The sequence below is a fragment of the Hyperolius riggenbachi genome, chromosome 7, assembly GCF_040937935.1.
Source record: "Hyperolius riggenbachi isolate aHypRig1 chromosome 7, aHypRig1.pri, whole genome shotgun sequence".
Lineage (NCBI taxonomy): Eukaryota > Metazoa > Chordata > Amphibia > Anura > Hyperoliidae > Hyperolius > Hyperolius riggenbachi.
In genome coordinates, this window is record NC_090652.1 from 211911159 (window position 1) to 211928334 (window position 17176).

Here is a 17176-nt window from a genome sequence, read left to right on the forward strand (position 1 = left end):
ATGCTGCACTAATAAACTATAGTGCCAGACATTTTCTGTCTCCCAATTTGCTTGCATTTACTCTCCCTGCTGTCTTAAGAAAAACAAAAGTTTGCTTTCCTAAAACAGAAAGAATTTGCGATAATTCAGGTTGGAGTGAGCTCGAGATGTCTCCCAGGCACCACTGCTGAATATATGCAAATTAACCATTGTACCCTTAGAAGCTAAACACACCTCCAGAACCGCTGGAATGCAATGATGTGTCAGCTTGTTAATATGTACAGAGCCATAATAATCCAACATGCATACAGACTGTTTCGGATTGTTTGATCCTCATCAGTGCATGGCATGGATTAATTTGGCTCCATGGAGTAGGGCTTGTAAATCCGAGAGGCACAGACTAACCAGCAAGTTCATGGTGACCCAGAACTCATTGGGGTGTGTAAGGGACTACAATGGTCCTAAAAGCCCCCTTACTAAGATGTTAAGAAAAACAAAAGTTTGCTTTCCTAAAACAGAAAGAATTTGCGATAATTCAGGTTGGAGTGAGCTCGAGATGTCTCCCAGGCACCACTGCTGAATATATGCAAATTAACCATTGTACCCTTAGAAGCTAAACACACCTCCAGAACCGCTGGAATGCAATGATATGTCTTGAGCACATAGGTTACTGGGTGTATTCATACCTATGCCAGTCATCCACAGCTTTCTCCGAGTGCCTGCCAGCTCTCCCACAAGTATTCTACCTTATTAAAGCAGCCGAGAGTACAACATGGAGCTTTGATAACCGCAAGGCGAGACGTCGCCAGAGCGGTGAAGCAAGGCCTGTTTATAATTTACTGGAAGCATCCAGCAACTCCACTGCGAAAGGGTGGCAAATATGGTGAGACCGTTCTAATTGTTTTTTGGCTCTGTTATACTCATGGCTTTATACAAAAAGGCACAGTTGGCAGCATATGCACAATAATTCATGCTTTTTACACCAGCTAAGTCCGTTTATATGGTGATTTGTGCATTCTAGCAGAATAGGCACACAGTACATGGACTTTTGCAAGTTCTGGACCAGCATCTTTTTTTTGTTGATATTCAATCAGTATTTTACTGATCTATATCTATATACTTTTTTGATAGACATATCTGCATGGATGTTTTTCATCAGAGGCCTCAGATCAGGTGTTTAGGCGATTATGTTCGCTTTTTTTTTTTTATATTACAGAGCGCACTGTGGGAATCTCACTGGTAGTACCCTATTAGAGGGTATTTTATTATGGGGGTTTGTAGGTGTGTTTTATAGGTATGAATAATAAAAGTTATTTTTTATATGACAGTTATCCGTACTGTGGCATCGTTTTTTGTAGATTTTGAACCCTGAATTTCATCCCTTTATTACAATGAATTTTGCTTAGACTATGGGTTTCTCAGGTTTTGATCAATACACCAATATGTATTAATATTCATATCGGCGCGGGTCGTTCATGGTGCGACTATGAAAGCGGTGCATGTTCCATTTTCAGGGCGATTTCGTGTCAATGGATGTTGTAGGAAAATCGCTCAACGCGTACAAAAATACGCATTAAGGCGATTGCGCTCATGTTGTTAAGAATAAATACATTGGCCTCAATTCACTAACCGGCACTAAGCCGGTAAGGAGGCCTTAATAGTTTATGGGCGCAAACCACAGCATTGATGCGCCGTTTCGGGGGCACCCGATGTGCTGGTTTCATCGCACCGGGTGCGACGTTTACAGGGCAGCGGGTGCGACGATAACGTCACACCATGCACTATTACTGTCCAGCCGCGCTGCGCGCCATGTGGGTGGTCCTGTGCGCGATGTAGCTTTGCGCTGCTGTTAATGCGCGCACAGCTACATTTAAGGCATTAAGTGGCTTTTCACTCCGGTGCTAACACTTAGCGCCGGTTAGTGAATCAAGCCCATTATATTTATTCTTTTCCGGGTCAAAGAGTTCACTTCCTGACTTGCATCAGGGAGTGAATTACAAAACCGTTCAGAAAAAAACGTTTAGAAAACCGCTAAGCACAAAAATGAATCGCCCACCCAAGCGCCGGGAATCGGAAAAAAAAAAACCAACGCGGACGGACACGCGAACGAAACGCAATGTGAACAAGGCCTTGCTCTGCAAGCAAATATTTTTTTTTTCCAATGAAAGTTTAATCTCACATTTCTTTTTTTGCAGGCAGCACCACGTGCCCTTCCGCATTTGCCAAGGTACTGAGGATTTTTTTTAGTGTGTGCGTGCGTGCGTGCGTGCGTGCGTGCGTGCGTAATTTAATACTGCATCTCCATTAACCCCTTATAAGCGATTTAGCATATTTGGACTGGGTTCATTAACAATTGTCTGCTATTAATGGTTTATGACTTAAAACCCACATCTAGGTCATATCAGATCACAATAAATGTGCCTATACATCGAGCGATAATGGGCAGATTCGACCAAGAGACAAATCTCTCTCTCTGATCGGAGAGAGATCCCTCAGCTGCCTATAAACTGCTGGTCGATTCCTGATCTATTTAAAGCGAACCTTAAGTCAACAAAAAAAAATGAGATTTACTCACCTGGGGCTTCCCTCAGCCCCCAGCAGCCGATCGGTGCCCTCGCAGCTCCGCTCCGATGTCCCAGGACCCGCCGGCGAGCACTTCCGGTTTGGCCGTCACCGGCCGACAGGCATGGGAACGCGAGTGATTGTTCGCGTTCCCAGCCTGTATATCGCCCCCTATGCTGCTATTGCGGCCTCCTGGCGTTCCCATGCCTGTCGGCCGGTGACGGCGAAACCGGAAATCGTCGCCGGCGGGTGCAGAGGCATCGGAGCGGAGCTGCGAGGGCACCGATCGGCTGCTGGGGGCTGAAGGAAGCCCCAGGTGAGTAAATCTCATTTTTTTTTTTTTTTAGACTTTAGAGGTTATCTTTAAGTATGAATTCTCTCGGAAATCTTGCAGTTTTGGAGTATTTTCTCCAAGGTGATATTTTCCCTCCTTATCAGTAAAATGCCTTTAACACTACCAGCAAGCTACAAAATACTCTGAATATTAACAGTACCTTTTCATCTACTTTTTGAAACTTTTTCAGTTGCAGAGTGCTGAAAAGTTGTTTTAAACAGAAGATTAAATAAATAAATATCCTGAGAGAAAACTTAGGAGAAAAAGTGAATTGGATAAGGGTCTGTGGTCCGTGTGCAATTAACTTTTTCTCCTAAGTTTTTTCTTGGGTGATATTTTTAAACTTGTCAATAAAATGCATTTTAAGCCACTAGAAAGCAATAAAATACCCCAAATAATTTTGATAAAACTTTTTCACTTACTTTTTCAGCTGAAAAAAGCTTGAAAGCTATTTTAAACAAGACCTTAGGCCCGTTGCAATAATGGGCACTGGGCCTTGGCCGCTACGCCCCTCACAAACCCCTCCACCCCCCCCCACACACACACACGCATGCCGCAACACACACGCACACCCGTCCTCCTGTGCTGTCTAAAGTCCGCCCCCGTGCCGCGCATGTGCGCTGGCCTAAATGCACAGAAACAGGAGGGCACAGGGACACAGGCAGATTATTATATAGGATAGTTGATGAAAAATTATCTCAGTGAAAATTTAGGAGGAAAAGTGAATTGCATATGGCCCTGTGTGTTTAATGTTTGAGGCTGATTGATGTATGTTCTTATTGCTGCTAAATGAGAAATAGATTCAAACTGTAAGCCTGGGAATTCCCAGGTTTCTTCAGTGAGGGCCCGAGCCCACTAACGCAGTGGTGTCCACTTTTCAGCAACAGATCAATGTTACAGATGCTGAAAAGCGGACGGAAGCAGACACAGTTGTGTTAGGCGCGCACGATCACACAACATCTGCGTTGCCATGCGCTGCACTTCTGATCCCATTCATTATAGCGAATAGGATCAGTGCTGCTCTTTTTTGAAAATGCGTGCAGCAGAAGTGCTGTCTATGCACGTGTGACATTCTTGCATAGTGTGAATGAGGCCTTAGTGGATTCTGGCCCTCATTGAGGGTAAAATCAGTTATTCATTCTACGATCACTTCATTTTTTACAAGCAATTTGCATTGATATAGCATACTTCTAAGTACAGTAATTCTAAAGTATCAAGCACATCCATCTCTTCATTTTTCATGTTTTCTGACAGTTTTTAATACATTATTGTTGCCTAATGAATTTGTTCTTTTCTGCTTTCTTTCTCATGCATTTGAATGGGAATATTCACCGATAAAGCACATTCCAAGGTAAATGCAATATCCTACTATTCCATTCCAACCAAAAGCTGTAACTCTTCTTACAACACTGCTTTCAGTTAGGGTACATAGCCAGACTGTCAGTAATGCCCCCTATTCTATTGGCTTAGGGTGGGGAATTCCTGGGGGGGACATATAAAGTGTGGGAGGGAGCCTGGCAGTATATTTACAAGACCAGTGCAGCATGAATTCATTTTAAAGCACACATAAGCAGAGAATAATATGAAGGCTGACATATTTATTTCCTTTTAAAAATGCAGATTGCCTGGCAATTGCGGAGAAGATGAATATTATCTAAAACGCAGGAGAAAAAGTGACTTGCATTACGCCCTCTGTCTCTTGAGTCATTTCATGGACAGATGTTTTAACATTTTCCTTTAAGGTAGCCATACATCTAGTGATTTGGCTGTACGATCGACTATTTGATTTGATCATTTTTTGTATCGAGAGAGAATCGAGTATGTTCCAGAAATCGATGAAAAGTGGCTGATTTCATGTCGAATCGACCAATTTAGCCGATCAATCATGATGCAATATATCGGTCAATCGGCTACTCTTCACATGTCATTCGAACGAATGTGTAGGTGAATCACATAGGATCAGGGGCGTAGCAATAGGGGTAGCAGAGGTTGCGACTGCATCGGTGCCCTAAAGGGCCCTCCCTCAACTACAGTATTCGCTCGCTATTGGTCCTGTGCTCATAATAATCACTTCTATAGATACTTTGAACAGTGGTAATCATTAGCAAGCTATTTCCCATCCCCTTCTTGCACCTCGGACACTGTAGTTGCCATTGGCAGGTTTTGGTGCGCCATATCAATTGTTATGTATAGAGTGCTTGGGGGGCCCCATTGTAAAACTTGCATCAGGGCCCACAGCTCCTTAGCTACGCCACTGCTGGGATATCATTTGTAGTGTGTGGATCACTAGTCGATCGACTTTTGATCAACCATACTGAAGTCGAATCTGTAATAAAGTTGATTTCTTTGTCGATGAAATCAGAATCGCTAGATGTATGGCTACCTTTAGAATCATCTGTTAGTTCATCGTAAATAAAGGTGTGTGAAAGCATTTTTTTTAACACTAGCTCTTTGGAGGAATAGATGCTGTCACTATTACACAATGCTAATAATAGGGGTATTAGAACAGCATAATTTCCTCTGTATTGCGGCTTAGAGGGCTCTTTTCCACTATGTTGCCTTTTGGGATCCCTTTGCAATCGCTAACGGATCATCACAAAACACAGAGTTCAGTAAAATTGTTTCCGTTAGTGCAATTAGTATGCTGCATAATTTTCTCCAGAGTGCAATTGTCCTCCTGCCACATTTTTGGTGCATTTGAGCTCCTATACTTTCTATAGTAGCTCAATTGCAGTAGTGGAAATTAGGAAGAAGCGCAATTGTCAAGACTTTCTTGTGCAGAGTAAAGGTGGGAGTCAAAAACAATCTTAGTAATTTGTAAAAGTAGCCACAATGCAGTATTATTTGCTACTGTTTGTTATGGAAGGCTTATTTTAAGTAATTTCTAGATGGGTTATGTCTGTATGCATTTTAAATTTTTCTTTACATATTTTTTCTTGAAGAAATTCCTATAAGTCGTCCAAAGAAGAAAAAGTCAAAGACAAGCAGCACATTGGCTAATGGTAATGTAACTGTTTATATGAGTTCTAAAAGCTGACTTGCCACCTGCATTCTAAGTTTAAATGTATAACCGTTTTCACAATCAAGTAAACTGACAATATTATTTTAGGGCTCATTCACACTAGAGCCCATTTGCTGCGTTTTAACGCAAAGTCGACACTTTGCGTTAACCAAGGTAAAATGAAAGTCTATAGACTTTCACGTTGCCTTTCACACCCAATGCTGCGTTTCGATGCGTTGCGGTATGACGCACCCGGGAGCTTTTAATCGTCGGGAGCCGGCGGTTTCCCGTCGGGTTAATTACTACTGCCGCTGATTGCGTTGCACCGCAGCATCCCAACGACACGCCGCAGGGCATATAACGCTTGCAGGAGAATGGCTCCTGCACGCGTTGTAGATGTGAAAGAGCCCTTAGAGAGTATGTTTGTTAGTTTAAATCTTTCCTGAAGCCTTCATCAGGAACTTTGCCTAGGCAAAATTTCAATGTCTGCCTTCCTGTAGAATTGGGAGCCAGATGATATTTGTACCAAATCCACAGTCCTGGTAAGTATAAGACTAAGGAGTCGGAGCCATTTTGGGTACCTGGAGTCGGAGTTGAAGTCGGATGATTTTTGTACCAACTCCACAGCCCTGTTTGTAACACTTAACCACTTGAGGACCACAGTATTTTCGCCCCTTAACCCCCCTGGCGGTATAAAAAATTCCGCCAGGAGGGAGCGCAGCAGTTTTTTTTAAAAAAAATGTTCTTATATCATGTAGCGAGCCCAGGGCTCGCTACATGATAGCCGCTGCTCAGCGGCATCCCCCCGCCCGCTTCGATCGCCTTCGGCAATCTCCGATCAGGAAATCCCGTTCAAAGAACGGGATTTCCTGGAGGGCTTCCCCCGTCGCCATGGCGACGGGGCGGGATGACGTCACCGACGTCGGGATGTCATTGGGAGTCCCGAACCACCCCTCAGCGCTGCCTGGCACTGATTGGCCAGGCAGTGCACGGGGTCTGGGGGGGGGGGGGGGCGCGCGGCACGACGGATAGCGGCGATCGAGCGCGGGGCGGCGGCGATCGGTGTGCTGACGCAGCTAAAAAAAAAAATTAAACAAATCGGCCCAGCAGGGCCGGAGAAAACCTCCTGCGCGGCTTACGTAGTTCGGGGTTACCGCCAAGGAGGTTAAGGACCAGAGCCTTTTTCTCCATTCAGACCACTGCAGCTTTCATGGTTTATTGCTCGGTCATACAACTTACCACCTAAATGAACTTTACCTCCTTTTCTTGTCACTAATACAGCTTTCTTTTGGTGCTATTTGATTGCTGCTGCGAGTTTTACTTTTTATTATATTCATCAAAAAAAACATGAATTTTGTCCAAAAAATATTTTTTTTACTTTCTGTGCTGACATTTTTCAAATAAAGTAAAATTTCTGTATACATTTTTGTCCAAATTTATTGTGCTACATGTCTTTGATAGCATCTCTGACTTTTCTGACCACCTGTCATGTTTCATGAGGTGCTAAAATTCCAGGATAGTATAAATACCCTCCAAATGACCCCTTTTTGGAAAGAAGACATCCCAAAGTATTCACTGAGAGGCATAGTGAGTTCATATAAGATTTTATTTTTTTGTCACAAGTTAGCGGAAGATGACACTTTGAGACAAAAAAAAAAGTTTCCATTTCTTCTAACTTGCGATAAAAAAAATGAAATCTGCCACGGACTCACTATGCTCCTCTCTGAATACCTTGAAGTGTCTACTTTCCAAAATGAGGTCATTTGTGGGGTGTGTTTACTGTCCTGGCATTTTGGGGGGGTGCTAAATTGTAAGCACCCCTGTAAAGCCTAAAGGTGCTCATTGGACTTTGGGCCCCTTAGCGCAGTTAGGCTGCAAAAAGTGCCACACATGTGGTATTGCCGTACTCAGGAGAAGTAGTATAATGTGTTTTGGGGTGTATTTTTACACATACCCATGCTGGGTGGGTGAAATATCTCTGTAAATGACAATTTTTTTTTTTTTTTTTTTTACACACAATTGTCCATTTACAGAGAGATTTCTCCCACTCAGCATGGGTATGTGTAAAAATACACCCCAAAACACATTATACTACTACTACTAACGCGCTTCCCTTATTCATTCCGAAAACAGTCTTCAAGTCAATAAGGTCAATATTCGCCAAGTACATCTGGGGACACAAGAAGATCCCACGACTTCGTTATTCTCTGCTGTGTAAGTCTAAGGAAGTAGGTGGGCTAGGACTCCCATACATTGAATTATATCACAAGGCTATAGCCCTATCACATATAGTAGATTAACATCACAGTAGAGAATCTAAACAATGGGTGGAGCTGGAGTCACAGATCTTAGAGCTGGATATGAGGGCATTACCCTGGACCCCTAAGAAACTTAGAAGATCATTAACTAATTTACCCTTGTGGGTTAGGAATGTGCTGATGGTATGGGATAACCTAATATTTAATAATCAGCTAGTGTCATCTATACTGGGGCCATTGACCCCAATAAATCGACAATTTGGCTTTCCCGACGGCAGTTGGAGTCGATACCTTTATAGGTATCTCTAGGGAAAATTGGCCACAGTTGAGAAGGGTTTTGGCGGAGGGAATACTGCTTCCTATGGCGGATATGGGGAAGATCAGTAAGGAGAGTTCTTGGTCTCCGAACTGGTTCCAATACCACTAGCTACATAGCTACGTTAAATCGATTGGGAGGGACCAAGGGATAGTGAGAGATTGTTTGAAGTTTGAGGATTTGTGTGTGAATGATTCTAGACCCGAACATGTTTTATCAAAAATGTACCAAATCCTCGGGAATACTACATCAAACCCTTTTGATAATATTATCTCCACATGGGAAGCAGACCTCGGAAAATCCTTTTCGAAAGTCAAATGGAAAAAATCACTGACACTGACCCATAAATCATCCATCTCGAGTTCAGTCCAAGAGAGGAATTATAGATTATTAACCCGCTGGTACCGCACCCCGGCCTAGATATGTAGATGGAAGGAGGGACTCACAGATACATGTTGGAGATGTGGCCAGCGGGGGGGAGACTATACGCATATGTGGTGGAAATGTGATAGAATACAAGGTTTGTGGGAAATAGCTTTCAGGTGGTTTGAAGAGATGAATCAGTGTCAGATAGATCATTGCCCAGAAATAGCTTTACTATCTATGTTCCCTGGTAAATTTAGTCACGTAAACAGATTAACTCTTGGTTATATTATGGGGTCAGTTAGATACGTGATCTCTAAACATTGGAAAGAAGATAGATATTTAGGAGAGGTTGAGCTAGCAGATGCAATGAATAACATAATGAGAATGGAAGAGCTGGTATCCTCGGCACAAAAGAAGGAAGACACGTTTTCCAGACAGTGGTCACTCTGGCTTGATTACAGAGAGACTCTTTACAGGCGCATGGAGATGCATATATAGGCAGGTATCCAGCAATATGGGCGGTTGGGAATCTGGAGCGTAACCTATAGCTATATGGATATGGATATAGACATATTTGAAGGGAAGATGTTTTTTTTTTCTTTCTTTCTTTCTTCTCCCTTTTTCTTCTTCCTTTTTTTTTTTTTTTTTTTTCTTCTTTCTCTTGGACCTACGGCTCAGAGTGTCTCTCTTGACTAGGAGCTGCGGTCATAGGAGATATATATAGAGAAATAAGAATCCAATCAAATAAAAAGCTTATTCTTGAGCTAGTATGAAGAATAGGTGGTTATTATGTTCAGAAGAGAGTAACTTGAGAAATAATAGCATTTGTAGTCTCTATTAACACGGGACATATGCATTGTAAGAATTTGATTGGATATTCCATGTAAATGTGTAGTTGTATTATTTGGATTTAATACTAATAAAGTATGATTTTAAAAAAAAATACTACTTCTCCTGAGTACCACATGTGTGGCACGTTTTTGCACCCTAACTGCGCTAAGGGGCCCAAAGTCCAATGAGTACTTTTAGGATTTCACAGGTCATTTTGCGACATTTGGTTTCAAGACTACTCCTCACGGTTTAGGGCCCCTAAAATGCCAGGGCAGTATAGGAACCCCACAAATGACCACATTTTAGAAAGAAGACACCCCAAGGTATTCAGTTAGGAGTATGGTGAGTTCATAGAAGATTTTATTTTTTGTCACAAGTGGAAATTGATTTGTTTTGTATTGTTTTCACAAAGTGTCATTTTCCGCTAACTTGTGACAAAAAATAAAATCTTCTATGAACTCGTCATACACCTAACAGAATACCTTGGGGTGTCTTCTTTCTAAAATGGGGTCACTTGTGGGGTTCCTATACTGCCCTGGCATTTTAGGGGCCCTAAACCGTGAGGAGTAGTCTTGAACTAAATGTCGCAAAATGACCTGTGAAATCCTAAAGGTACTCATTGGACTTTAGGGCCCCTTAGCGCAGTTAGGCTGCAAAAAAGTGCCACAGAAGAAGTAGTATAATGTGTTTTGTGGTGTATTTTTTACATATACCCATGCTGGGTGGGAGAAATATCTCTGTAAATGACAAATTTTTGATTTTTTTTTTTACACACAATTGTCCATTTACAGAGAGATTTCTCCCACCCAGCATGGGTATGTGTAAATGTACACCCCAAAACACATTATACTACTTCTCCTGAGTACGGCGATGCAACATGTGTGACACTTTTTTGCAGCCTAGGTGCGCTAAGGGGCCCAACGTCCTATTCACAGGTCATTTTGAGGCATTTGTTTTCTAGACTACTCCTCACGGTTTAGGGCCCCTAAAATGCCAGGGCAGTATAGGAACCCCACAAGTGACCCCATTTTAGAAAGAAGACACCCCGAGGTATTCCGTTAGGTGTATGGTGAGTTCATAGAAGATTTTATTTTTTGTCACAAGTTAGTGAAAAATGACACTTTTGACAAAGAATAAAATCTTCTATGAACTCGTCATACACCTAACAGAATACCTTGGGGTGTCATTTTTCTAAAAAGGGGTCACTTGTGGGGTTCCTATACTTGCCTGGCATTTTACGGGCCCAAAACCGTGAGTAGTCCGGAAACCAAATGTCTCAAAATGACTGTTCAATTTTGATGACGTGGTCTATGAGGGGGCAAATTTTTTGGAACCGGTCATAAGCAGGGTGGCCTTTTAGATGACAGGTTGTATTGGGCCTGATCTGATGAATAGGAGTGCTAGGGGGGTGACAGGAGGTGATTGATGGGTGTTTCAGGGAGTGGTTAGAGGGGAAAATAGATGCAATCAATGCACTGGGAAGGTGATCGGAAGGGGGTCTGAGGGGGATCTGAGGGTTTGGCCAAGTGATCAGGAGCCCACACGGGGCAAATTAGGGCCTGATCTGATGGGTAGGTGTGCTAGGGGGTGACAGGTGGTGACAGGAGGTGATTGATGGGTGTCTCAAGGTGTGATTAAAGGGGGGAATAGATGCAAGCTATGCAATGGCGAGGTGATCAGGGCTGGGGTCTGAGGGCGTTCTGAGGGTGTGGGTGGGTGATTGGGTACCCTAGGGGCAGATAGAGGTCTAATCTGATTGGTAGCAGTGACAGGTGGTGACGGGGGGATTGATGGGTAATTAGTGGGTGTTTAGAGGAGAGAACAGATGTAAACAATGCACTTGGGAGGTGATCTGACGGCGGGTCTTCAGGCGATCTATTGGTGTGGGTGGGTGATCAGATTGCCCGCAAGGGGCAGGTTAGGGGCTGATTGATGGGTGGCAGTGACAGGGGGTGATTGATGGGTGGCAGTGACAGGGGGTGATTGATGGGTGATTGATAGGTGATTGACAGGTGATCAGTGGGTTATTACAGTCAAGAACAGATGTAAATAATGCACTGGCTAATTGATAAGGGGGGTCTGAAGGCAATCTGAGCGTGTGGGCGGGTGATTGGGTGCCCGCAAGGGGCAGATTAGGGTCTGATCTGATGGGTAAAAGTGACAGGTGGTGATAGGGGGTGATTGATGGGTAATTGATGGGTAATTAGTGGGTGTTTAGGCGATCTGATGGTGTGGGTCGGTGATCAGATTGCCCGCAAGGGGCAGGTTAGGGGCTGATTGATGGGTGGCAGTGACAGGGGGTGATTGATGGGTGGCAGTGCCAGGGGGTGATTGATGGGTGATTGACAGGTGATCAGGGGGTATAGATGCATACAGTACACTGGGGGGGGGGGGTCTGGGGAGAAGAATCTGAGGGGTGGGGGTGATCAGGAGTCCCCAGGGGGCAGTTTAGGGAGTAAAAAAAAATAGCGTTGACAGATAGTGACAGGGAGTGATTGATGGGTGATTAGGGGGGTGATTGGGTGCAAACAGTGGTCTGGGGGGTGGGCAGGGGGGGGGGTCTGAGGGGTGCTGTGGGCGATCAGGGAGCAGGGGGGGGGGTAGATCAGTGTGTTTGGGTGCAGACTAGGGTGGCTGCAGCCTGCCCTAGTGGTCCCTCGGACACTGGGACCACCAGGGCAGGAGGCAGCCTGTATAATACACTTTGTATACATTACAAAGCGTATTATACGCTTCCTATGCGGCGATCGTCGGGTTAACAACCCACCGGCGCTACCGATTGGCCGGCGGGTTGACGATGTGGGTGGGCGGAGCCTATTGCCGGAGGATGCGCGCACATAACAGCGTGCGATCCCCGGCCAGCAGCCACATGAGGATTAGCCGCCGATGGGCGTATTGCGGTCGTTAAGGCTTTGTCGCCGCCCATCGGCTGTAGACGGTCCTCAAGTGGTTAAAGAGAACCTGAACTGAAAATATTAAGTCAAAATAACCATACACAGGTCATACTTACCTCCTGTGTAGTCTACTACTCAATCTGTTTCTCTTCTCCTGCGTCTCATTTGTCCACTGTTATCAATGGATTTTTCCGTCCTCCATTTTAATGGCCATTACCCCCTAATAGCTTCCTGGTCAGCACACTGTTAAACTGTAATATCACCCACTTGAGCCATAGGGAAACATGGACATTACCTTGCACATTCAGTTATAACTGACAGGGGGTGATTGTCAGAACTGGAAGGGATCACTGTAAGAAGAAAATGGTGAGCTTCTGAGAGGAACTGACGCTGAGGTTAGTATGTAGTATTCATTTTCAGTTACATCCTGTGTTTATTTTAAATAATTTTCCTCGCTTAAGGTTCCCTTTAAACTGCGCAAAGAGTGAATGAGCACAGATACTCATACATGCATGGCTCAGATCATGAGGGGGACAATGTTAGCCTATTCTTTGGCAGAAGAAAAATAAATGGCCACCTCCCATGATTTTGTTTGTGTGTTTTTGGAAATCTTCCTGGTGTCTTATATGTATGCGCTCATAATTTGTACTATAGAGTTAAAAAGTGTTTTAAATATTTTGTTGCATCAAAACTCTGCAACAAAGTCTAATATTTGTTAAATATACCCTAAACAATGTGAGTGCCAATTACTTATTTCAGTGTATTCCACTGACAATCAGGGCTGTGGAGTCGGTCCAAAAATCCACCGACTCCGACTCCTCAGTTTAGGATTCCACCGACTCCGACTCCTCGACTCCGACTCCTCTAATTTGCATATTACAATTTTGTTGATTAAAAGTATGTAACATGAAATTCGTCTCTTAACCATCTTAGCGGTATGGACGAGCTCAGCTCGTCCATCACCGCCGATGGCTGCCGCTCAGGCCCTGCTGAGCCGATTTTGTTCAAATAAAAAGCAGCACACGCAGCCGGAACTTTGCCAGCCGCGTGTGCTGCCCGATCGCCGCCGCTCTGCGGCGATCCGCCGCGAGCAGCGGCGAAAGAGGGTCCCCCCAGCCGCCTGAGCCCTGCGCAGCCGGAACAAATAGTTCCAGCCAGCGCTAAGGGCTGGATCGGAGGCGGCTGACGTCAGGACGTCGGCTGACGTCCATGACGTCACTCCGCTCGTCGCCATGGCGACGAAGTAAGCAAAACACGGAAGGCCGCTCATTGCGGCCTTCCGTGTTACTTCTGGCTGCCGGAGGCGATCGGAAGAACGCCTCCGGAGCGCCCTCTAGTGGGCTTTCATGCAGCCAACTTTCAGTTGGCTGCATGAAATAGTTTTTTTTTTATTTAAAAAAACCCTCCCGCAGCCGCCTTGGCGATCTTAATAGAACGCCAGGGTGGTTAACTGCCAACGCTTAGGAATTTTACAAGACAACTGAAGTGAGAAGGATATGTAGACTACTATATTTATTCCCTTTAGACTAAAACTAGTCCTTAACTAGGCAAGAGTACTTGTAAAAGGTACAAACCGGAACAAAGAACATCTATCAGGCCCTAGGCAATGTAAGTGTGGGTACATGTAAGAATGATGTGCAGGTACTCTGCAGGGGAATGAGGAGATTCTTCCTCTATTACACATTCTTTATGCACAATCTAAACAAGGTTTATGGGTGACAGACAACACCTCTGTGTTCAAAGTGCACAGCATTCTCAGTGGATTCCCTGCAGCTCTGTGGGGAGTGCATATGTAGAGTATAGTACTACTGTGTAACAAAGTAAACCTGAGACAGATGAAATTAAAGTTTTATACATACCTGGGACTTCCTCCAGCCGCCTTCAGGATAATCAGTCCCTCGTTGTCCTCCTCCACCACCTGGATCTTCTGCTATGAGTCCAGGTACTTGAACCAGTCGGGCGTAGTGCGCATGCACACACTCCGCCGCCAGGAGCATACTACACCTGTGCAGCACTATTGCGCAGGTGCAGAATGTTCCTGGCTGTGGGAGCGGCATGCGGCCGGACAGCGCTGACTGGCTGAATTACCAGGACTCATAGCAGAAGATCCGGGTGGTGGAGGACAGCGAGGGACTGATTAGCCTGAAGGGGGCTGGAGGAAGCCCCAGGTATGTATAAAACTTTACTTTTCATCCGTCTCAGGTACCCTTTAATTTGTAGTCACCAAACCAAATTTTAACAACATATCAAATTATTTGATTTCATCAGCAAAGGGAGTGCATACATTTGCATAAATCAGCATCAGTGCAGAATTATTTCCATCTCATTGACCATCTCTATTAGTGACACAGCTACACATCAGGCTTTATTCTTACAGCATAGATGTTATTTAGTATATATAAGAGATTCCTGTGTACACATCATATATACAGTCACAATCAGATATGTATATCTGACCTTAAAAATACGGGGACTGCTTTATTGAAGCAGCACAAGTAACTAATTTTGATTGGTTTATTTCATTTTTGTGGACTAAGCATAGCTATTACTGTATATATACTGTATATATACATTATTTTTAATGACTATTATCTGAGAAATAGAACATTTTATCATATTTTCTATTTTAATTACAGTTACAAATTCATTAGGAGTCGGTGCATTTTTTCCCGACTCTGACTCCGACTCCAGGCACCCAAAATTGCCCGACTCCACGACTCCGACTCCGACTCCACAGCCCTGCTGACAATTGTGGGTGGTTCTTCAGTTGTTTTATTGTTTTTGGGAGGCAGTACCAAGAAATTTGCCCTCATCTTTACGAAGTTGTTGGTCTATTGTCACTAAGAATGTCATTGTAACTACTAAACTCCATCAATAAATGGTTTGATCGAATTTGCACTTCATACATTTGAGTCCTGGTCATTGTATTTTAGCGTTTTGTGTGGACCTTATTCCTACTGATCAGTACTGTATATAGAAATTGGAGACATTTTCCAACCTTCCCCACTAGATGGCACAGGTGCTCCTATGGAAAGCTCATGTTACAATGGCTTGGCATTTTAGTTTCAAATTATATTACAGAAATTCGTAGTTTTACCAAAGCTGTTTTTTCCTTTGTTTTCTTTTTTATGTTTAATCTACCATTTAAAGTTAAGTTAATGAATTAACAAATTACCACCAAACAAATAGAAGCACACGAATTGTATCTGACTGCCAGTTTATATGATATGAAGTCAAAATAAACTATGTATACATTACATTTTCAGTATGATAAGATCGCCAGGGAGGCTGCGGGAGGGTTTTTTTTAAATTAAAAAAAAACTATTTCATGCAGCCAACTGAAAGTTGGCTGCATGAAAGCCCACTAGAGGGCGCTCCGGAGGCGTTCTTCCGATCGCCTCCGGCGCCCAGAATAAACAAGGAAGGCCGCAATGAGCGGCCTTCCTTGTTTTGCTTACACCGTCGCCATAGCGACGAGCGGAGTGACGTCATGGACGTCAGCCGACGTCCTGACGTCAGACGCCTCCGATCCAGCCCTTAGCGCTGGCCGGAACTTTTTGTTCCGGCTGCGCAGGGCTCAGGCGGCTGGGGGGACCCTCTTTCGCCGCTGCTCGCGGCGAATCGCCGCAGAGCGGCGGCGATCGGGCAGCACACGCGGCTGGCAAAGTGCCGGCTGCGTGTGCTGCTCTTTATTTGGCGCAAATCGGCCCAGCAGGGCTGAGCGGCAGCCTCCGGCGGTGATGGACGAGCTGAGCTCGTCCATACCGCCCAGGTGTTAATATGTGACTAGCTGATATATTTGATTACTGGATTTTCTGGACTATAAGATTCTCCAGACCATAAGACGCAACTAGATTTACAGGGCAAAAATCAGGTGGTAAAAATACTAAACCTGGTATGTCTATAGTGCAGGGGCATCTTAACCACTTCAGCCTACAGTCGTTTTCACTTTATGCATCTGAGCAATTTTCATCTCCCATTCATTAGCCTATAACTTTATCACTACTTATCACAATGAACTGATCTCTATCTTGTTTTTTCCGCCACCAATTAGGCTTTCTTTGGGTGGTACATTTTGCTAAGAGCCACTTTACTGTAAATGCATTTTAACAGGAAGAATAAGAAAAAAACGGAAAAAATTCATTATTTCTCAGTTTTCAGCCATTATAGTTTTAAAATAATACATGCCTCCATAATTAAAACTCACGTATTGTATTTGCCCATATGTCCCGGTTATTACACCATTAAAATTATGTCCCTATCACAATGTATGGCGACAATATTTTATTTGGAAATAAAGGTGCATTTTTTCCGTTTTGCATCTATCACTATTTACAAGTTTAAAATAAAAAAAAAAAAAATAGAAATATTTCATCTTTATATTGATATTTTAAAAGTTTAGACCCTTAGGTAAATATTTACATGGGTTTTTTTTTTATTGTAATGTTTTTGGGTTTTTTTTGTATTAAACATTTTATTTTGGTGTTTTTGGGAGGGTGGGATGTAAACCATAGTTTTATAATGTAAATGTGTCTTGAGTTTTATTTTTTTCACTTTTAGTTGTAGTTTTACTTTTTGGCCACAAGATGGCGGCCATGAGTTTGTTTACATGACGTCACTCTAAGCGTAACACGC

The 17176-nt window shown here is 43.7% G+C and overlaps 1 protein-coding gene across 1 annotated transcript in view; it reads left to right on the top strand.

Moving 5' to 3' along the window:
• Positions 1-2910: 2910 nt before the first annotated feature.
• The window catches only part of TMEM237 (transmembrane protein 237), a 51660-nt gene continuing 37394 nt past the window's right edge, over positions 2911-17176 (top strand). The window contains exons 1-2 of the mRNA XM_068247359.1: positions 2911-2956; positions 5818-5877. Of these exons, the coding sequence (XP_068103460.1) occupies positions 2911-2956; positions 5818-5877 (106 nt within the window). The remainder of the gene's footprint in view (positions 2957-5817; positions 5878-17176) is intronic.